General features: G+C 40.8%; 1 protein-coding gene across 1 annotated transcript in view; it reads left to right on the forward strand.

The window, feature by feature from the left end:
- LOC120862727 (histone-arginine methyltransferase CARM1-like) overlaps positions 1 to 22,616 on the forward strand; it is a 265,923-nt gene that overhangs the window by 163,956 nt on the left and 79,351 nt on the right. Inside the window, 2 exon segments of the mRNA XM_040239169.1 lie at positions 1,107 to 1,143; positions 1,146 to 1,216. Coding sequence (XP_040095103.1) covers positions 1,107 to 1,143; positions 1,146 to 1,216 — 108 coding nt within the window.

A 22,616-nucleotide genomic window follows, 5' to 3' on the forward strand; every position in this document is an offset into this window, starting at 1 on the left:
CTCATTCAGTGTCTCTGATTTTCAGGTTAGTCATCTTACAAGTGGGCACGATAATGCTATCTATTCATACATTTATTGTGAAGGTTTGAGCCATGTGAAATGCCTTGCTCAAAGCTAGTGCTAAAAGATGCTAAGAATAAAAGATGTGGCAGAAATATGGAATCCTAAGCTTTCAACCATCAGACTGAGCTTTAGACTTCAGCTTCAGCAGTGTGTTGGGCCAGAGATCCAGTCCATACCATCCACCTCTTCCTCTCAGCCTGCAGGTCCAAATATTGGCTTATCCTTTTGTGCCAGTCAGTGGTGATTTTGTCGATTTAAATTCTAGAATAAAAGTTTCTGTAAATTCTATCTGTCCACTGTCTTAATACCCTTCTGCCCTTCATATAAACTTTTTTGGGGGCACCTAGAATGAAAGCTTATATCCCAGTTTATGTGGGTGAAAGACTTTATCTTTAGCTTTTTTCTGAATATGTATATATATACACACACATATCCCTGCGTGTGTATATATGTGTGTGTGTGTGTGTGTGTGTGTGTATATATATATATATAATTCTAAGAATTATTGGAGACAGTTTTCATTTTGCTCATATTGATATTTAGGATAAACAAGTTCATTCAAGATGCTCTACTTTTATTGGTCCTAAATATCCTAAAAGCAAACCATGTAATAAAGAAGCTGTAGAAATGATAGCAATAATTTGAGAAAAAACAATTATGTGCCAAGTACTTTGTATACACTTCATATTAATCCCTACAGTTCAGTTCAGTTCAGTCGCTCAGTCGTGTCCGACTCTTTGCGACCCCATGAATCGCAGCACGCCAGGCCTCCCTGTCCATCACCAACTCCCGGAGTTCACTCAGATTTGCGTCCATCGAGTCAGTGATGCCATCCAGCCAGCTCATCCTCTGTCCCTACAGCAAACCTTAAAAGGTGGGAGGTACTAACCGTGTTTAACATATGAGAAAAGGGAGTCTCAGCAAGATGCATAACTTGGCCAAAGTAAGACCACTTGTAAAAATCAAAGCCAGTACTTTAATTGTCTGGTCTCAAAGCTCCGGTATGTGTTTTTACCCCTTTTTGTCTTCTCATTTCCTTCCAGGTTGTTTTGGATGTTGGTTGTGGATCAGGAATACTGTCATTTTTGCTGTACAAGCTGGAGCTCATAGAGTCTATGCAGTTGAGGCCGGTTCAGTAGCACAATATGCTGAGGTAAGTGTTTGCATTTTTATAGGGGCCTGAGTGATGGACTTTTCAAGGTAAGTCATATATAAAAGAATTTTTTTTACCAGTCTGATCTTTTTTTCTGTTGGGATGTTACTGCTGAAGAAGCCCACCTTTATTGTAGTAATTGATAATGAAAACAATTATATAAAAAGTTCACAGTACTAAAGATATAACCAAACTTTCTTCTTCCCTATCCACTGGGTGGCAGATGGGCCAGGGGAAGGTAAATGCTTTCTTATCTTTAAAAATGACCTACTAAGGTGAGGAGGGCTTCCCTGGTGGCTCAGAGGGTAAAGCATCTTCCTGCAATACAGGAAACCCAGGTTCAATCCCTGGGTTGGGAAGATCCCCTGGAGAAGGAACTAGCAACCCACTCCAGTACCCTTGCCTGGAAAATCCCATGGATGGAGAAGCCTGGTAGGCTACAGTCCATGGGGTCACAAAGAGTTGGACACGACTGAGCGACTTCAATAAGGTGAGGAGTCAGACATCCCTAGAGCGAGGTTGATTTTTTTCTTCAATGCTGTACTGACAGTAACTGCACTGCTCACTTTAAATTTCAATTTTGGTTTAAGGGATGGCTGCTACATGGTTGTAGTTGGAGCATGGAGAGATATATGTTTCAAGGAGCTTTTTCAGATTGCAGATTCTGACTAGAGGACAGGGAGATGCTTTGTTTTAAATGTGGTGCTCCATTATCATTATGAAATGTGTACAAATATTGGAGAATAAGTCAAAGTCGAGTCAGTAATAGTACCTTTCAGTGATATTTAGATAAAATAATAACCCAGTCAAGCTGCAGAGTTGAAAGTGTGTGTGCCCAAACGTGATCAGAGTGATGTGCTTGTCATTCACACCTGGAGGAGGCCTATGCTTAAATGAGGGCTAGAATTGCAGATAGAAAGGGAAGCTTGCCTGCTGCTTCTGAGGAACATCCTGAAACTTTCCTCTGACCTGGGACAGTTGGTAGCTCTAAGTGACGGCTGAATTTGGATTGAATGACCCAGGAGGAACTGGAGACCAGTAGACAGCATGCCATGTTTGGAAGGAAGGAGTGCCAGGGCCTGATGGCCAGCGTGTTGTTTCACTTCCTTCTTCCAACAAGCCTTAGATAAAATATTTTTGGTCTTTGGCTTGCTAACCAATTCTTAAGAGTCATTTTTATTAAATATTGAGTACACACAGAAGAATATTTATTAAATGTATACCTATTATTGGGGGCCTCCCTGATGGCTCATTGGTAAAGAATCCGCCTGCCAATGTAGGAAACGCAAATTCAATCCTTGGGTCAGAGAGACCACATGAAGTAGGAAATGGCAACCCATTCCAGCATTCTTGCCTGGGAAACCACCTGGACAGAGAAGCCTTGTGGTCTACATTTTGTGGCGTCACGAAGAATCAGACATGCCTGAGTGAGCACTTACTTACCATACATATTAATATTTGTAAAATGTGTACATTTGTAAAATATCAAGAATAACAATACAGTGAATATGTGTCCACTACGTCTTTTAAGGAATAGGCCATAGCATTTCTATTAAAGGTTCATGTGTCTTGTCCTGTTCACTCTTCTTTCCTGCCCTAAACAGAGGTAACTGCTATGTTGAATTTTTGTTGGTCATTTGCATGCTGTTCTTTATAGTTTTACCACACGTGTTTCTATTCCTAAAACAAATCTTAATGAACTTTCCATAAATGGGATCATAATGTATGTATCCTATAATTTGCTTTTTTAACCCGGCATGTTGCTTCTGAGGGCCATTTTGTTGATGCACACAGCCCTCGTCAATGTTGGATAGCATTCTGTTATGTAAAATCCATTAAGTTGCTAGTGCAGTGTACTATTGATAGAATTTGGATGACTTCCATTATACAAGCATTATTATGAATATTCTTGTACACACTCTCCACCTATCTCAGTATATACCCAAGAATAGAATTGATGGGTAATAGGGCTTGAGAAACCTATATGTAGGTCAGGAAGCAACAGATAGAACTGGACATGGAACAACAGACTGGTTCCAAATAGGAAAAGGAGTACGTCAAGGCTGTATATTGTCACCCTGCTTATTTAACTTATATGCAGAGTACCTCATGAGAAACACTGGGCTGGAAGAAGTACAAGCTGGAATCAAGATTGCCGGGAGAAATATCAATAACCTCAGATATGCAGATGATACCACCCTTATGGCAGAAAGTGAAGAGGAACTAAAAAGCCTCCTGATGAAAGTGAAAGAGGAGAGTGAAAAAGTTGGCTTAAAGCTCAACATTCAGAAAACGAAGATCATGGCATCTGGTCCCATCACTTCATGGGAAATAGATGGGGAAACAGTGGAAACAGTGGCAGACTTTATTTTTTGGGTTCCCAAATCACTGCAGATGGTGATTGCAGCCATGAAATTAAAAGACGCTTACTCCTTGGAAGAAAACTTATGACCAACCTAGTTAGCATATTGAAAAGCAGAGACATTATTCTGCCAACAAAGATCCGTCTAGTCAAGGCTATGGTTTTCCCAGTGGTCATGTATGGATGTGAGAGTTGGACTGTGAAGAAAGCTGAGCGCTGAAGAATTGATGCTTTTGAACTGTGGTGTTGGAGAAGACTCTTGAGAGTCCCTTGGCCTGCAAGGAGATCCAACTCGTCCATTCTGAAGGACATCAGCCCTGGGATTTCTTTGGAAGGAATGATGATAAGCTGAAACTCCAGTACTTTGGCCACCTCATGCAAAGAGTTGACTCACTGGAAAAGACTCTGATGCTGGGAGGGATTGGAGGCAGTAGTAGAAGGGGACGACCGAGGATGAGATGGCTGGATGGCATCACTGACTCGATGGACGTGAGTCTGGGTGAACTCCGGGAGTTGGTGATGGACAGGGAGGCCTGGTGTGCTGTGATTCATGGGGTCGCAAAGAGTCGGACACGACTGAGTGACTGAACTGAACTGAATGACTTTGAGCATGGTGTTTGACCATCTCTTCTCTTCCATGAAATTCCTGTTCCAGTTTTTTGTGCAGTGTTTTTTTTTTGAATTGTTTTATTGTCTAATTCATTTGTAGAAATGATGTCTATATTCTGGATATTAATTCTATTCAGTTTTATATGGGAAAAAATATCTTCTCTCAGTTAATACCTCACCTTTTCTCTTCATGGAGTTCTAAATAAGATTTAAATACAGAATTCTAAAAAGAAAAGAGAAGAAGAATATAAACTTACATAGAGAGAACCCATAGATAAAAATGTCTCTGCTTCAGTGTTTGATAGATTTCAAAATGCAGTCTTAAGCAGAAGGAGCTGCCTGTAGAACTTTGTCTCAGGGGTTGTACATTCGTTTAATCACATCTTCATTCAGTTGCATCCCACAGTTTTGTTTCTTGGGAGAGTATAGGAGAAACAGAAATAATTAAGGAGTATTCTTGTGTTTAAAGAGCTTCTATTCTGATAGATTGACGTTGTTGTTGTCTCTTGTATCAGATACCAGAAAAAAGAAAAGAGAGAGAGGCGTTAGAGATTTCTTCTTTCTTATAGTTTATTTTCTCACATATTTAAGGTGGCTTGAGACATACTCGATAGTTATTTTTAAAAATGTAATACCTTTGGTTGTAATATTTTAAGGGAAGAGAGAAGAGATTAGCTTGAGATCCTCATGCACTCCCTAAACACAGTCCTGTCCCCAGCCCCAGCACATGGCCCCAGTCATCACCAGCACACCATAGGAGGAGCTGTTCCAGAACCATCTGTGATTGGTTTCTCCAAGAGAATTCTCAGCCTGATTAAACACATCAGCGGGACAGTTGCCTTCTTGCAGAGCGGGGCTACCCGCACAGACACTTTTACCCAGTAGGTCCGCTGGCTAATTATAAAGGTCTCTAGCAAGAAGCCAATGTGGAGAAGAAGAGAGAAAGAATTTAAAATGGTAAAACTTTGTATTATTTTAAACTTTGAAACTATTTTAAATGATTTAATTTCAAACTTACAAATAAGTTGTAAAAAAAATAGAAAGTAATTCAAAAGCTTCCCAAGTTCTCTTTAGCTTGATTCACCTGTTGTTCATATTTTATCCCATTTGCTTTATCATTTACTCTTGCTCCACTGTCACGAACACACATGTACATGAATATGTATACACAAACATAGGTGTATGTGTGTATACGATATATTATATATATATATATATGCAGATAGAAACACATATTTTTTCCTGTGGGTTAGTTATGTACATCATAGCCTTTTATCCTTAAACATTTCAGAGTGTGTTTTGCAAGAACAAAGCCATTTTCTTAAATAAACTGAGAAGAATTCAAAGGTGAAAAAGAAGCTGTACAATGACTTGTCCATTGAGTCTTCTGATGTTACTGAACAGGTTTCAGGGAGGCCCCAGCATGAGCAGAGATACACTGTCATCCTGGGCGTTGAGGCAAAAACAGTCTACACTTCACTGCCTATTTCCTTGCAGAGTATTTCCAGGGAGACTTGATTTTTCAAGCATTTAAACCATATTCTAAAGAATTCTGAAGCATCATCGCTTTATTTTATCTTTGGTTTTAGCATGTAGGGAGGATTTTTGTGTTTCTGTAACCTTCCTATGTATGGCTAGGGCAGGTGGGGGGCAGGGGTAGTTTTCCGAATGCTAAAGGGACTGTAAAGTATCCTTGAAATCCTTGCTGGCACGTCTTCTCTGCCCCTGAGGCCTTCCTGGAGTGTGGTCCTAAGGGCAGGCTAGTTACGAATGCATTCGGGGCCAGGGCTGGTTAGACTCTTCTTGAAGGATGGCCATGTTCCTGGCTGCTACTGTGGGTGTCCTGCGATGCCCCCTGTGGGCCAGGCCCTTGTGGAGGAAGATCACACCAGGGCTCGGTTTCTGCTTCCTCCGCCGACACTTGTCTGTACAACTTGCGGATGGCACACGCGAGTGTGAACAGCACAGAAAAGATTTCTTCTCTAAGAATAGGCTTTGCTGGCCGCTCGGCACACAGCGCATGGTGCTCCTTTCCACCTTTTCATTATTCAGTAATTGAACCAGCAGACATTTAATTCTTTCCTCTGGAGTCTTCATTAAATTGCTCGGAAAAGATAAAACTGTAACAAGAAAGAAAAATGTACAAATTTAACTACCATTGCCTGCCCCTGGATTCTTCTTACAAAAGGCTTCTGGGCTTTAAGTAAACAGAATATTTTCAGTTTGCATTGAATTCAATTTCAGTCGCATTCAGTGGCTAAAGCTGATTTTGTAAGGGCTGACCCTCAGATGATGAGATGATGGAAATGACTCCTTGTCTGGAGGGCACGCACATTTAGTCATTTTTTGCAGGATAGACCTGAACCTGCCTAGGTGCAGTCGTGTGCTCTTGCCCTGGGCCCCATCTGACATTTCTGGGTCAATAATAAGAGACCATCTTTGTCCAAGAAACAGGGCAGAACTAAAGGTCTCCCCTGAGTTCCCAGCCTGTGAGTCGGCCCACCTCAAAAGGGCAGCTATTTCTTGTTCTCTTTTTCTTTTCTTATGAAACAGGAAGCTGAAGCCCTCTGCATATAGACCAAATGGGAGTGGGGAGAAGGCATTAATCAAATGTATACATGTACATAGTCAAGGAAGAGGATGTTTCTTAAGTTAAAATTGTTCACAGATGCCTCTCCATCTCGATGATAAATTCTTTGAAAGGCTGGAAATTAAAAGACTATGAGAGTAAGCAGTCATGAATAGATTTATGTATTGTAATCAGCGTATGCTTACAGCAAAGCTTTCTGGCTCTTAGATTTCACAATGTTCATAATCATTAGTGGACCACTTAATTAGACTTTACTAGCACATAGTTCCTACCTATGTCTCATTAGGATGATTTTTAAGGAGTCAGACCAAGTATTTCTAGGTCATGAGTAGTGGAATTAAAAGCAGGTAGAACTGGAAATGTGACATTGCATTTCTAAATCTACTGTGTTCATAATCTAGGGCTTCTTTGTCTAATATGGCAGCCTTTAGACACATACAGCTCTTTATATGGAAATATAAACTCATTTTTAAAATTAAATTTCTTAGTCTCACTAGCTGCATTTCAAGTGCTTAGTAACCACAAGTAGCTAATGGCTATTGTAGTAGACCGTGAAAGTATGGAATATGTCCCTCATCAAAGAAAGTTTGAGTGGGTAGTACTGATGGAGAGGACGCAGGTGGCCACATGTCACTTCTCTGGCGTGGGATGGCCAGGCTGGTGGCTGTGCTCACTGCCAGGTGTTGGCACCCATGGCCAGATCAGACTGGTTTGGTGTTAGTTGAGACAGCGCTCCCCAGTCCCTCTTGCTGTGGGCATTGTTTATCTTTCCCTTATTTTTGTGTAAGATCTGGCTTAGAACAGGTTCCCTAGGAAACAGATGGTGATGCACAGATTTACATGCAGGAAATTCATTGCAGAAGGCTCTCAGGAATCTGACCTGTGAAGGAACTAGGATAAAATTGGGCAGAGGAGGAGTTAAGCTGCACTGTAGTCGGAATAAAGAACTCAGGCAAACCCACAGGGAATTCTTGAGCTGGGGAAATGTTTCACAGTTGAACCACCTTGAGGCAAGGGCTTTTATGCTTCACATTTTTACTTCCTCAGGAAGGAGAGTAACCTGGGGGAAGGTGGCTCTCCTGGGCCAAGGAAAGTTTGTAGACCAAACCTCAGCTGAGAGCCATCATCTGCAGCATTCCCAGCCTCTGGGGAATGATGCCTTGGTCCTGAAGGAAGAGTCTGCATGGTGTGGCACAGCAGGTACTACAGGATCAGGATTCAGGATCCTGACTTTAGTCTTCAGACAGGAAGCTGATGGAGAAGAAACATGATCGTAAGTCAAGGAGGAGGGTCAAAGTGACGGAGCAGAGGGGGTGGTACTGAAAGCATGTGTGAGGCCAGGGGCGGTTTGTCATGCGTGCTCTAGGGATGGGCAGAGGTCACCTAGAAACTCAGTCGACATCTGACCTGAAGTACTTCGTACTTTTCTAAGCTCTGTGCAGACAGAACGTATGAGATGTGATTTCTCCCCTCAAGTAATTTGTCCTCCAGTTGGGCTTCACACAGGTGAAATTATTGCCATAGGACAGTAAACGCCAATTGCATATGAACGTTAGAGACAAGAAATGTCCCTGTAGGGAACAATTCCCATCAGCTTGGCTGTTTAGAGAACCATCAGATAAGCAGTATGATTTGGCTTGAATCCTTAAAGATCCATTTTTACCTCTTATTGCCAACAATGAGATTTTTGAAAAACCCTTGAGTTCTCATGGGGTTCTACCCTAAATATGTTGCTAATCTTTTCACAAATAATTGAAGGTCATTTATTGAAAAGGTCATTCTAATTTTTAATCTTGAATACTAGAAAGAATGTATACTTTGAAGTTTTCTGATACGAGTTCATTCTTTGAGGTAAGGAGGATTTTTCTCCATTTTTTTTTTTTTTTAGTGTCTCTAATAGCTAACTTCTTTGTCATCTCCTATAGACACCAAAAGCCTGAGTCACCAAATTCCATCCAGCGCATCAACACTTTTTATTTTTGCGCTAATAAAGTTAAAAGGTGACCATAACAAATCCATTAAAAAAATAATAATACCCATTTTGCATAGTTGGCTTTTTAGAATTTAGGTTGCATTTCTATATCTATAAACTCCTAGTTCTTCAGGAAGAGTCTTTGAGGTGCTTGAGGCAGATAATATCATATCTGCATGACAGATGAGGAAGAACCTTGGAGAAGTTAGGTCATGAGGATTGGACATGGCTTCTGAGACACAGACCCTCGCTGCCCCCTCCTCCTTCAGCATCCAGGTGAGCAGTGACTAGTTCCCTTGGAGGTGAAGCGGTGAATGTGTTTTCCAGAAGCTGGAGCTCTTAGCCCTGTAGGTAGTTCATCCAGGAGCCAAGAGAAAAGCATCTTTTTCTTCTCAAGCTATCTGTTGTGAAGTATCTAAACAGGCAGGTAGGTCTGCCATGTAAGAAGGAAACCTTCCTCTGGGGCAGCCCACTTAACAGGGGAGCTGTTTGAGACAGTCCACATGGAATGCCACCCCATTTGCCACAAAACCCTGCCCAGAAAATAATTCTTCTTGTAGCTGGATTGGTGATGGGGAGGGCAAGAAGGCCTCTTGGAAGAGAATGTCGGTGCCTCTTCCTCTCACTCAATATTCTGTTCCCTGTAGGGTAGCTCCTCAACACCTTTGCCAGTATTATCAGTAATGATGCAGGTTCTGGAATGATACAGCATGGGGTTCCATTCTTGATCCATGGCCTAATGGATGTGTGACCTTGACAAGTGTATTAGTTTCCTAATTGCTGCTGTAACAAATGAACACAAACTTAGTGCCTTTAAACAATGTGTATTTATTATCTTATAGTTCTGGAGGTTAGAGATTTGGAGTGGGTTTCATGGGGTAAGATCAGAGTGACCCAGAGCTGTGCTCACTCTGGAGACTCTAAGGGCGGATCTGTTCTTCGGCTTTTGCAGCCTTTGGAGGTTGCCGGCCTCACTTAGCCGGTGAGTACACCACTCTGCTTCGGAAGCATCCCTTTTCCTTTTCTCACTCTCCTGCTTCTGGCATATAAAGAGCCTTGTGATTATATTGGGCCCACCAGGATAGCCCCGGTAATCTCTCCATCTCAGAATCCTTAATTCACTCCCATTTACAATATCGCTTTGCCATGTAAAGTAACACATTTCTAAATTTCCAGGGAATAGGATGTAGACACTTGTGGGGATTGGGGGGAGCTGTGATTATTCTGCCAACCATAACAAGTTACTTGATCTTTCTCTACCTCATTTTCTTCAACTATGAAACTGTAGATAATGATAATCCCTCATGAAGATATTAAGAGAACTGAATGAGAAAATCAATGTCTGACATTCTCTAGCAATTGTTATTGCCATCATGGTTATTATCAGCATCATTATGGGGGTCTCATTTCATCTCTGTACAGATCAACTGAGCAGGGAGGCCAGGCCACAGTGGGAATCATGGGACCAGGCAGAGCAGATTTTTCAAATGTGTGTGTTTAAATTGAATTTTGAAATTTCCTTTCTTACTCCTTTGTATTTTTTACATTTCAATAAAGCTTTATTTATGAACACTGAAATGGATTTTTCTTAAATGGAATTTTATTTAATTTTCATATGTCAAGCTGTATCCTTTTTAAATTTTTTTCCCAGTCATTTAAAAATATAAAAACCATTCTTAGCTTGCAGGCTATGCAGAGAGAGAGAGTGGACCAGATCTTCCTGTGGGCGGTAATGCTGACTCCTGGTCTAACATAACCCTAATTCATAAAAAACAATTAAAAAAAAAAAAGATTTTTTTTTTAGTTAAGTAGCTGATATATGTCAGGTCCCATGCTATACTTGGGGACTATAACATCTGTATTTAGACGTGGTCCTTGTCCTCATGGAGCTCATGATAGAATAACCACACAAATATATGATTAGAAACTCTTAAGTAGTGGTTATGAAAGAAAAGTACAGGGTTCTCTAGACTGTAATTTGTATTACTCCTTTTTAAACTTTTTCCAAAAAATTAATTTATGTCTTTTTGGCTACACTGGATCTTTGCTGCTGTGCATAGCCTTTCTCTAGTTGCAGCAAGCGGGAGCAGAGGCTCCTCTCTTATTGCAGTGCTCAGGCTCCTCTTGTTGCAGAGCGTGGTCTCTAGGGTGCACAGGCTCAGTAGTTTTGGTACACAGGCTTAGTTGCCCCACATCATATGGGATCTTCCCAGACCAGGAGTCAAACCCATGCCCCTTGCATTGGCAGGCGGATTCTTAGCCACTGGACCATGAGGGAAGTCCAGTATTATTCCTTTTCTAATAGCAAAACATTACAAGATATACAAGTTCCCAACTCTTCTCAAAGCTTCCGCAGACTGAGCAGGGCAGCCTGATAAGCAGTTCTCTGATACCCAGTTCTGAGAAATTCATAGCTGTTCCAGTGTCCTTTTCCTAGTTGGAATTTCCCTTGCTGGCCCAAATATGCAGTTATCCTCAGATGGCCTCAGTACTGATGACTGTTTGGAGGAACCCCGCCACTTCGGCATCAGAAAATAGTGAAGTGGCCCTCAGGCAAGGATGCCTTAGGATCACCCTCCCCCACCCCACACAGGGCTTCCGTAACACAGGTGCTGAGCCCGAGCCCCAGTTTCTAATTCAGTCCATACTGGAATGTAGACTGAGAATTTACATTTCTAATAAATTCTGAATCCTGATGCTTCTGATGAGGGGACCACACTTTGAGAACCACTGGAATTATATAACATCAGAGATGAAACATCCCCTAAAAAGGATTTTCCAAAATGTTTCTGAAAGATGCATCTAGAAGACCTTTTAGGGACTGAATTAGGGAGGAAAGGGACCTAGTGGCAGAGAGCCTACCTGCCCCAAGCCCCCTATAGTGAGAGCAACATGTCAGTTTATAATTATGGATAAATACTGTGCTTAGTCACTCAGTCATGTCTGATTCTTTGTGACCCCATGGACTGTAGTCTGCCAGGCTCCTCTGTCCATGGGATTCTCCAGGCAAGAATACTGGAGTGGGTTGCCATGTCCTTCTCCAGGAGATCGCCCCAGCTCAGGGACTGAACTCAGGTCTCCCACATTGCAGGCGGATTCTTTACTGTCTGAGCCACCAGGGATAAATATTATTGCATCCAGTTTAGTAAATAGCCAGAAATGCTAAGAGCTTAACACCAGATATATTCTGCACATCATTGAGACTTGGTTAAAAATAACTTGTCTTTTTTTCTATTTTTTTTCTTTTAAAAAGTTTGCTTTAATTTTTAACCTCAATTTTGTTTTTGTCCAGTTTTATTGAGAAATGTACCACTCTGTAAGAATAAGGTATGCAAAATGATGGTTTGATTTACAGATAATGTGAAATGATGACCACAATAGTTTAGTTAACATTCACTACCTCATATAAATACAATAAAAAGAAAGATTTCTTATTATGATAACTCTTACAATTTACTCTTTTAACAACTTTCATATATAACATATAGCAGTGTTAATTATACTTATCATGTTGTACATTCCTTGTGCTTATTTTTCTTAAAAGATTTGGACCCCTCCTTCCTCCAGTTCCTTCATCAGCCCTTGACCTCTGATCTCTTTTTCTATGAGTTTGGTGGGTTTTTTTCACTGTTGTTTTGTTTTAATGCCATATGTAAGTGAGATCATGAAGTATTTGTCTTTGTCTGATTTACTTCACTTATCATAAGGCCTTCAAGGTCCATCCGTGTTGTCATAAATGGTAAAATTTCCTTGTTTTATGGCTGAATAATATTCCATTATATTTACATATATACTCCAACTTCTTATCCATTCATTGATTAATGGATAGGTTGTTTCATGTCTTGGCTATTGTAGATAATGCTGTAGTGAACTTGTGAGTATAGGTATCTTTTTGAAATACCTGTTTTGTTTTTGATAAAGGTTTTTTTTTTTTCCTTTAACACCCTCCCTTTTTTGCTTAATTGAAGCATAATTGATACTTTAAAATTGCACACACTTAGTGTAATATTATCTTAAAGAATATGACATATGCATAATCTATGATATTATCACTGCAACCAAGTTATTAAACATGTCCATCACCTGCAAAGATGTCCTTGTGTTCTGTTTTCATTTGGTGTTTTAATAAGAACTAACATGAGATCTATCTTCATAACACATCTTAAAGTACACAGTGCTGCATTGTTAAGTATAGGTGCTGTGCTGTACAGCACATCTCTAAGATCTTACTCATCTTGCATCAGTCGGTTCAGTTCAGTCTCAGTCACGTCCGACTCTTTGCGACCCCATGGACTGCAGCACACCAGGCTTCCCTGTCCATCATCAATCCCGGAGCTTGCTCTTCAGGACTGATTTCCTTTAGGATTGACTGGTTTGATCTCCTTATGTTCCAGGGGACTCTCAAGAGTCTTCTCCAAAACCACAGTTCAAAAACATCAATTCTTCTGCGCTCAGCTTTCTTTATAGTCCAACTCTCGCATCCATACATGACTACTGGAAAAACCATAGCTTTGACCAGACAGACCTTTGTCAGCAAAGTGATGTCTCTGCTTTTTAATATGCTGTCTAGATTTGTCATAGCTTTTCTTCCAAGGAGCAAGCGTCTTTTCATTTCATGGCTGCAGTCATCTGCTGTGATTTTGGAGCCCAAGAAAATAAAGTCTGTCACTGTTTCCATTGTTTCCCCATCTACTTGCCATGAAGTGACAGAACTGGGTGCCATGATCTTCATTTATTGAATGTTGAGTTTTAAGCCAGGTTTTTCACTGTGCTCTTTCACTTTCATCAAGAGGCTCTTTAATTCTTTGCTTTCTGCCATAAGGGTGGTGTCATCTGCATATCTGAGGTAATTGATATTTCTCCTGGAAATCTTGATTCCAGCTTGTGCTTCATCCAGTCCAGCAATCTTGATTCCAGCTTGTGCTTCATCCAACCTAGTATTTCACATGATGTACTCTGCGTATAAGTTAAATAAGCAGGGTGACAATATACAGTCCTGACATACTCCTTTCCTGATTTGGAACCAGTCCATTGTTCCATGTTCAGTTCTAACTGTTGCTTCTTGATCTGCATACAGATTTTTAAGGAGGCAGATAGGGTGGTCTGGTATTCCCATCTCTTGAAGAATTTTCCACAGTTTGTTGTGATATACACAGTCAGAGGCTTTGGCACAGTCAATAAAGCAGAAGTAGATGTTTTCCTGGAACTCTCTTGCTTTCTCAATGATCCAGCAGATGTTGGCAATTTGATCTCTGGTTCCTCTTCCTTTTCTAAATTCAGCTTGAGCATCTGGAAGTTCACAGTTCATGTACTGTTGAAGCCTAGCTTGGAGAGTTTTGAGCATTCCTTTGCTAGTGTGTGAGGTGAGTGCAGTTGTGTGGTAGTTTGAGCATTCTTTGGCATTGCCTTTCTTTGGGATTGGAATGAAAACTGACCTTTTCCAGTCCTGTGGCCACTACTGAGTTTTCCAAATTTGCTGGCATATTGAGTACAGCACTCACAGCATCATCTTTCGGGTTTGAAATCTTGCATAACAGAAATTAATACACATTGAAAAACAATTCTGTATTTCCCCTTCCTGTAGTCCCTGGCAATGCTATTCTATGTTTCAATGAGTTGGACTATTTTACATACTTGATATATGGGGTATGTGCATGCTAAGTTGCTTCAGTCATGTCTGACTCTGCAACCCCATGTACCGTAGCCTGCCCATGGGATTCTCCAGGCAAGAATACTGGAGTGGGTTGACATCTCCTTCTCCAAGGGATCTTCTCGGCCCAGGGATTGAACTGGAGTCTCCTGATCTCCTGCACTAGCAGGTGGGCCCTTTATGGGGAATCATACAGTATTTGTTCTCTTGTGATTGGCTTATTTCAGTTAGCATTATGTCCCCTACGTTTATTCACGTTGTTGCAAATGGCAGGATTTCCTTCTTTGTTTAAGGCTGGATATTACCCCTTTGTATATATATACCACATTTCTGCTGTGAGTAATGCTGCAGTGAACATTGGTGCCGATACCTTTTCATTGTCCTGATTGCACTTCTTGTGGATATATACTCACAATTGAGATTCAAAGGTCACACAGTAGTTCTGTTTTTAATTTTTGTGGGAACTCCAGTTTTCTATAGTGGCAGCACCATTTTATATGCCTACTACCAATGTATAAGGAGGGTTCCAATTTTTCTACATCCTCACCAACTTATTTTTTGGCCATTATTAAGAAACAGCAATCCTACTTAAGGTGATGTCTTAAGGTATTGCCCTTATCGTTAGAAGAACAACACCCCTTTTATGTGTTTTTACTTAGTGGGTTTCTGGATCAACTATTACTTGAAGAAGGGTATGGAGGGCTTCCCTGGTAGGTCAGATCGTAAAGAACCCCCCTGGCAACACAAGGGACCTGCCTTTGATCTCTGGGTCGGAAAGATCCCCTGGGGAAGAAAATGGCAACTCACTTCAGTACTCTTGCCTGGAGAATCCCATGGACAGAGGACCCTAGCGGGTTAAAGTCCATGGGGTCACAAGAGTCGGACACAACTGAGCAACTAATGCTTCACTTCTGGAGGCTAAAGCAACCTTTTGAAACTGATGTCCAGTTTCCTCAATTTCCAGAGGGGAACCTTGAGAAGTAAGGGCCTTGCCTATATCAACAATTGCCGTTCCTCTGTTGTGGGAAACTGTCCTCATGTGCAGTGTTGGCGTGTCTAAACCATAATTCAAGCAGCTTCTTCCCTCACTGCTTCTGAAATCTGCTTTCCCTAAGCCAGAGTCTCCACTCACAGCCAGTCACCTCTTGTCCCTCTCCTTTTGCCCCACGGCCCCCACGTGCAGAGCTGTTGTCGGCTCCCACTTCAGGGTCTGTTTGATTCTGGTTGTGAGAGGCGAGAAGCAGCAGAAAGTGCTTGTTGACCTAAAACATTTGTCTGCTGTGGCAGCTACACAGTTTAAGGGAACTGTGATTTAGGCTACACATTTTCTTGGCAAGCAGAGCATGGAGAGTGGGACAGACTGTAACTTAAATTCATCCAAATAAGAAAGAATGTCATTTCAACTTTGCAGGTAAGGGAAATGAACAAGCATTCAGATGGTTGATTACTAATCATTGCTAAAAAATGTCTTGACATCTTACAGCTAAATTCCTTCAGCTCTGGCTGTGAATTTGCATCACGCTCCCACACTCCCAAGCCCACCTAAACTTTACTTTTCCCAGCCTGTTCCAGGTAGCTCAAGAGCTTCACCCTGTAGGAAGTCCTGTAAGAGTGCGGAAAAAAAAAAACAAACCCAAGATCCGTGTTTAGCTGTGTGAGACTCTTCAAAGACCAGACCAACATCCGAGAAGGAAAAAATTCAGCCGTATCACATCAACAGGTTGGCCTCCACGCTCAGTGCTACATAATCACTTTGACTCCTCATTTTCCGCAGGATTGATGAATCCTCTCACTCTGGGCTGATGGTTTGGTTGTCTCATAGCCTCAGACTGGTGTCCATTCTTGCTCTTTTCATCTACCGAAGCTGAGGAAATGATAACTGGTTTTGCCACCTGGGTTACTTTTTAATGATCTGAAAGACCACAAGGAGCCGGCGTTTCTTTTGTGCTTCTCCTCATTCAACAACCTAATAGCCATCTGAAAAGAGCTTTCTTGAAAAGAAAAAAGTCTGCTCCTCTCAGGCAGGAGCAATAATACTGCACTCTTCTCTGATTAAACTATCACACTGTGCATATTACTGGGCATCTGACCTGCTTGAATCGGACTTACCACTGAGGCTTCTTGGAATTTGCACTGCTGCTTTTCTGCCAACAAGCCATGAAATGACAGATGAGTGTCCCTAAACTTGAGTGTGAGCCACAGGTAAAGTGCCCGAGAAACTCCTGGGGCCAGCCACCTCCTGGGACAGTGCTGGAAGGGGAAACGTGTTTTTCTTTAGGGTTGTCCTCTGTGGTCAAGAACTTCAATCAGGGGTGAAACCAGAACCAGCACCACGGGGCACACGGAACTGGAGTGAAAACACGCAGCTTAGTCTCCCTTTTGCCCCTGTGGATAGGCAGCCTCTGCTGACTGGTATCAGACTGGAACCTGAAGGCAGGAAATTGTTCCCTCTCCTTCTGAGATTCTTTTAAATTTCAAAACCACCATAGTGTAATATTTTTAAAAAGCAGTTGCCTAGGTATTAGATGACTGGTTCTTAAGGCAGGGGCCTGATCATTAACTGTGACTATGTATCTGCAAAGCTCTGCGTGTGTATCATAATTGGTGCACATTTTTAGCTATCCCATCAATATATATTTATAGATAAGTTTATTTTGAAAACTGTGTACTACTGTGCTCACATATTATGTGCATTATAAACATTCTCCAGAATTAAAATGATATCCCACTATACGCCCACACAGAGCTGAAATGTAAAATACAATAAAGCCAGTGGGACCCACATACATTGATGGTGAGAATGTAAAATGGCATTAAGAACTTTCAAGAATAATTGGGCAGTTTCTCTTAAAGTTAAACATGAACTCTCACTGTGACCCAGCAATTCACTCCTTGGCATTTACCAAAAAGAAATAAGAATATATGTTTCCACAAAGATTTGTACATTGGAAGCAACCCAAATGTCCATCAGCAGATGAAAAGACAAGTCAGTTTTAGTACATCCAAACAATAGATTGCTATTAAGAATACAAATGAATCAACTACTTTTATACATAACAGTATGGATGAATCTCAGAAACATAAGCTGAGTGAAAGAAGCTAGACACAAAGGACATATTGTTTCATTATATTGAAATAAACAGAAGCGGCCTCAGAGAGATAGCAGTGAGCAGAGGCTTGGAAGGAGAACTTGGTTCCTTACCCAGGAATTTTTGGTGGTCCTGTGCAGCAAGCAGGATCTCAGTTCCCTGACCAGGAATCAAACTCACGCCACCTGCAGGGGAAGCTTGGAGTGTTAACCAGTGAACCATCAAGGAAGTTGCAAGACGCCCTGCCCATTTTTGAACCTGAGTAGCCTGGATGAAAACCAGGAATCCTAGCCACTAGACCACCAGGGCCTAGAGGCTAGAAGCAAAATTCCCCTGGCCCTTGTCCCACCCCTTGAAAACTGCATTTCTCAAGGAGGCAAAAACTGCTAAGACAGGTCCAAAGTTTATTATTAGAGACACACAGTACAGCAAGTGGGAGAACACACAGACAAGCAGTTTAGATGAAACAGAAGCACGGCAGAAATGCACAGCCAGAGAAAAAGGGTATCCTCCCTAATGAAGAGGAACTCGGTAAATAGGCAGCTACGTCATTTACAGAGGGTAGTTCTTCCAGGTCTTTGTTTACCTTTGACCAATAATCTGGTTTCTTTTTCCACATCTGACCTGCCCTAGGACCTTCCCCAGCATATGTGCACAACTTTTATCCAAGATGGATTCCAGCCCAGAGGCCTATGGGGGGCTTTGGCATCACCTATTCTGGGGTGGTGAACCTTCCTTTTTGATCCCCAATGAGCCTTTCTGCACATGTGCAGTGTCTCCCTTGACCCACGGATGGGAAATATATGACCTCTTGATCTTTTACTCAAGGTTTAGCCCTTCTCTGTTCTACCATAATTGTTATCTTAAAGTGTCCTCAGGAGACAAAGCCTAGCTATTTACCCTGTTTCTGTTGCTATATATATATATATATATAAATTTTTTTATGGAGGAGAAAGAAAGAGTGGCTTTATTACTTTGCCAGGCAAAGCAGGAACACAGTAGGCTAGCACCTGAAGAACTGTGTCCCGTCCCTGGTAAATGATGTTGTTATTCAGTCACTAAGTTACGTCCGATTCTGTGAGCCCATGTACTGCAGCACACCAGGCTCCTTTGTCCTCCTCTATCTCCTGGGGTTTGCTCAAACTCAGTCCACTGAGTTGGTGATGCTATCTAACTATCTCATCCTCTGCCACCCTCTTCTCCTTTTGCTCTCAGTCTTTCCCAGGATCAAGGTTTTTTCAGTGAGTCAGCTCTTCACATCAGGTGGCCAGAGTATTGGCACTTCTTCAGCTTCAGCATCAGTCCTTCCAATGAATATTCAGGGTTGATTTCCTTTAGGATTGACTGATTTGATCTCCTTGCTGTCCAAGGAACTCTAAAGAGTCTTCAGCACCACAATTCAAAAGATCAGTTCTTCACTGCTCAACTGGAAAAACCATAGCTCTGAAAATATGGACCTTTGTCGACAAAGTGATGTCTCTGCTTCTTAATACGCTGTCTAGGTTTGTGTAGCTTTCCTTCCAAGGAGCAAGTGTCTTTTAATTTCATGACCGCAGTCACCATCTGCAGTGATTTTGGAGGCCTAGAAAATAAAATCTGCCAGTGCTTCCACTTTTTCCCCTTCTGTTTACCATGAAGTGATGGGACCAGATGCCATGATCTTAGCTTTTTTAATGTTGAATTTCAAGCCAGCTTTTTCACTCTCCTCTTTCACCTTCATCAAGAGGCTCTTTAGTTCTTCTTCACTTTCTGTCATTAGAGAGGTATCATCTGCATATCTGAGGTTGTTGATATTTCTCCTGGCAATCTTGATTCCAGTTTGTGCTTCATTCAACCCAGCATTTCACACGATGTACTCTGCATATAAGTTAAATAAGCAGGGTGACAATATGCAGCCTTGACGTACTCCTTTCCCAGGTTTGAACCAGTCATTTGTTCCCTGTCTGGTTCTAACTGTCCCTTCTTGACCCACATACAGGTTTCTCGGGAGACAGGTGAGGGGGCCTGGTACATGCGCGCTCAGTCTCTCAGTTGTGTCTGACTCTTTGTGACCCTGTGGACTGTGGCGTGCCAGGCTCCTCTGTCCATGGAATTTTTCCAAGCAGGAATACTGGAGTGGGATGACATTTTCTACTCCAGGGGATCTTCCTGAGCCCAGGGATTGAACTGGCATCTCCAGCACCTCCTGCACTGGCAGGTGGATTCTTTTCCCACTGAGCCACTTGGGAAGCCTCTGTTACTATTTCTATTTTGAAGTATAAACAAGACACTGATTATAAATATCTAACCTGAAAGCCACCTATCTGCTGTCTTATGAAATGCAAACAAGAGGTTAGTTATAAGTGTCCAGCCTGAAGCCCATCTTTTTTCTCACCCCAAGAAATGTAAACAGGAGGCCAGTTGTAAATGTCTACCCTGCAGCCCATCTGTCTCCTGCCTCGGAATTAATCTAATAAAGTCAGAAGGCATATCAGTGGTTACCAGGGAGTAGGTGGTTTTGAGTAGGAGTGAAGTAAGGGTCTGGATTGACCAAAAGATGACGTGAAGGAGATTGAAGGTGCTGGTTATTTTGTATATTTTGACTATGGTGATAGTTACCTAAATACACATTTATTAAAATACATTTAACTATACACTTAATGTGAGTGTTTCATTGTATGTAAATTATTCAGCAAACTTTCAATAAGCATGCTTCTTAAAAAAGAAAAGTAAAATTCTCTTCACTCTTGTACTGGAAGTCAGAGTTCATGCAATAAGAACCAGAAATAAAATGGATGAAAAGAGAGAAGATAAGACCTGGATGAAAATTATTAATATATTAAAACATCTGTGTTATGCTAATAGGACCCAGAAACCTAAAGAGTTGTGTGATTTTAAATATTGATTTTAATGTTTGGTGATAATGTGACTTAAACATCTGGTTCTATATTAAATATATTTTACTTAGTTATGAGGTGTGTTGCTGGTGAATGGAAAGCATACAAAAATATATAAATACAAATGGAAGGAAAGCAAAATGAGTTGAGCTAAATAAGTCACAGTACTCGATTTTTAACCTATTTACTGTTATGCAAAGCATATAAAATTTAGTTAATACATTTCTCTTTTCTCTGATGATGTCAATTAGAAAGTCTTACATTGTTAAAAAAATAGATATAAAAATATTAAAGTTTTTCTCTTGGAAGATTTTTGACAAATTAGAAAATCATTTCTCTAAGTTTAAAAAAAATTTTTCCAGTCTGAGACTTTCCATATTATTTTCAGGAGTGTAATCATGTAATAATGAAATATATAAAGACAACCATTTTCAAAATATTCTTTCCATAGCATGAGTTTCTTTTGAAAAAATTGTTCCTCCCTCATTCATTACAAAAAGTCATCTTTGAAAGGGCAAATCAAGTTTATTTCTTCAAAAATGCATGCTAGTAGAATAATTCTGACAGCTACATGTCATCACGGAAAATTTCAGCAAATTACAACTCTTGTCTTTAACAAGAAATTCCATGATTCATCTGTTAGTGGAACAGTTCTTCTAAAAACTTTGTTATGATATAACCAGCAAAGATTCATGGCCATTAAGATTTCTCAGGCCATTTTTATTATTACAAAATAATATAAACCATCTACATCTTATGACTTTTAAAATATATATATAAAATTATTCACATTGATGACAGCCCCATAGACCATGTGGATTTCTTACCTCAACATCTTGTCTCTAATAACTTGCTGATGTATGATACTCTGAAGGAATTTTACATATGGAACTATCCATATGTAAACAGTCTCTCTGTGAATTTTTAGAAATTCACACCAAAATAACTACTCTATGAGTGGTTACATGTACACAGTTTTCCCATACATTGATATTATTGAAGATCATGAATCTTCTCCAGTAGGTGGCTTCTTTAGCAGGCCCTCAGAAAAACAGCTGTGATAAATGTTTTTGAAACAGAATCTAGACTTTAACGTAACTTAACATTGTTGTTTAGTCGCTCAGTTGTGTCCAACTCTTTGCGACCCCATGGATTTTAGGCCTCCAGGCTCCTCTGTCCATGGGATTTCCCAGGCAAGAATACTGGAGTGGGTTGCCATTTCCTTCTCCAGGGCATCTTCCCCACTCAGGCATTGAACCCATGTTTCCTACACAGGCAGGCGGGTCCTCTACCACTGAATCACAGGGGAAGCTATAACTTACCTTAGGAACATCAGTATTTAATACAAATGTATGTGGCAAGGCTTCTACATGTATTTTTTATTTCTGAATTGTTTCTTAGATTATCAACAGTATTTTCTCTGTATTGACAGTATTATTCAGTAACAGATGAATGCATTTTACTTTTTCTTTATATTGTTTCCATGTATTATTTCAGTCATTTTTACCACAGCAGGTAAAAACGAACAAGCATTTTTCATTGATACTTAGCTTCAGTGATTTGTTATTATGTAAGAAACCTCAAAAATGGCTTACAAAATTTGGAGAAATTTAATGTGGAACTGGGTTGAGTAATACATACCATTAAATGGGTATTTGAAAAAATTGTAAAAGTGTCTTCATAGCTCAGTTGATTAGCTATTTAAATGTCTTACAAATCCAGATGCTTTTTACTAGTGCAATATATAACCTTGAGATGAGCTTTTGTTGTGAATGATACTGGGTGTAAATATATATTTCAAGAAGTTTTCTTGGTAATTTTGAATTTTTTAAGTTGTCTTCTTATAAGAATTAAATCTCCATTGTTTGTGCATAGGCCTAACAAGAGCTAGTAATGAGAAGGCTCAGGTCTGCTGCTGTCTTGGGGGCTTGTTTTTGTATTATGTCTGTATGGGCACATCATCTGGGATGTCCTGGACCCTGAGAGAGGGTAACAGGGTGCTGTGTCAGAAGAAAATGGGTTGTTGGAGCTCTCCTGTTTTTTCTCCTCCTCTCCTCTGCCAGCCCTATGATTGGGATATAAAATAGAGATTAAGGGTATAGGCTCTGGGCCCCGTGTCTCTAGGTCATGGAGCAGCCACCAGTGATTTCCTAGGCAGATGGACTCCATGGCCCAGTTTCCTGCAATCTCCATGGCAAAGCTTTCTGCCAGCCCACAAAAACAAGCGAGGCAGCTGTCCTCTTCCTAGGGAA

Source organism: Oryx dammah, unplaced genomic scaffold, assembly GCF_014754425.2.
Source record: "Oryx dammah isolate SB20612 unplaced genomic scaffold, SCBI_Odam_1.1 HiC_scaffold_1, whole genome shotgun sequence".
NCBI classification, from domain to species: Eukaryota; Metazoa; Chordata; class Mammalia; order Artiodactyla; family Bovidae; genus Oryx; species Oryx dammah.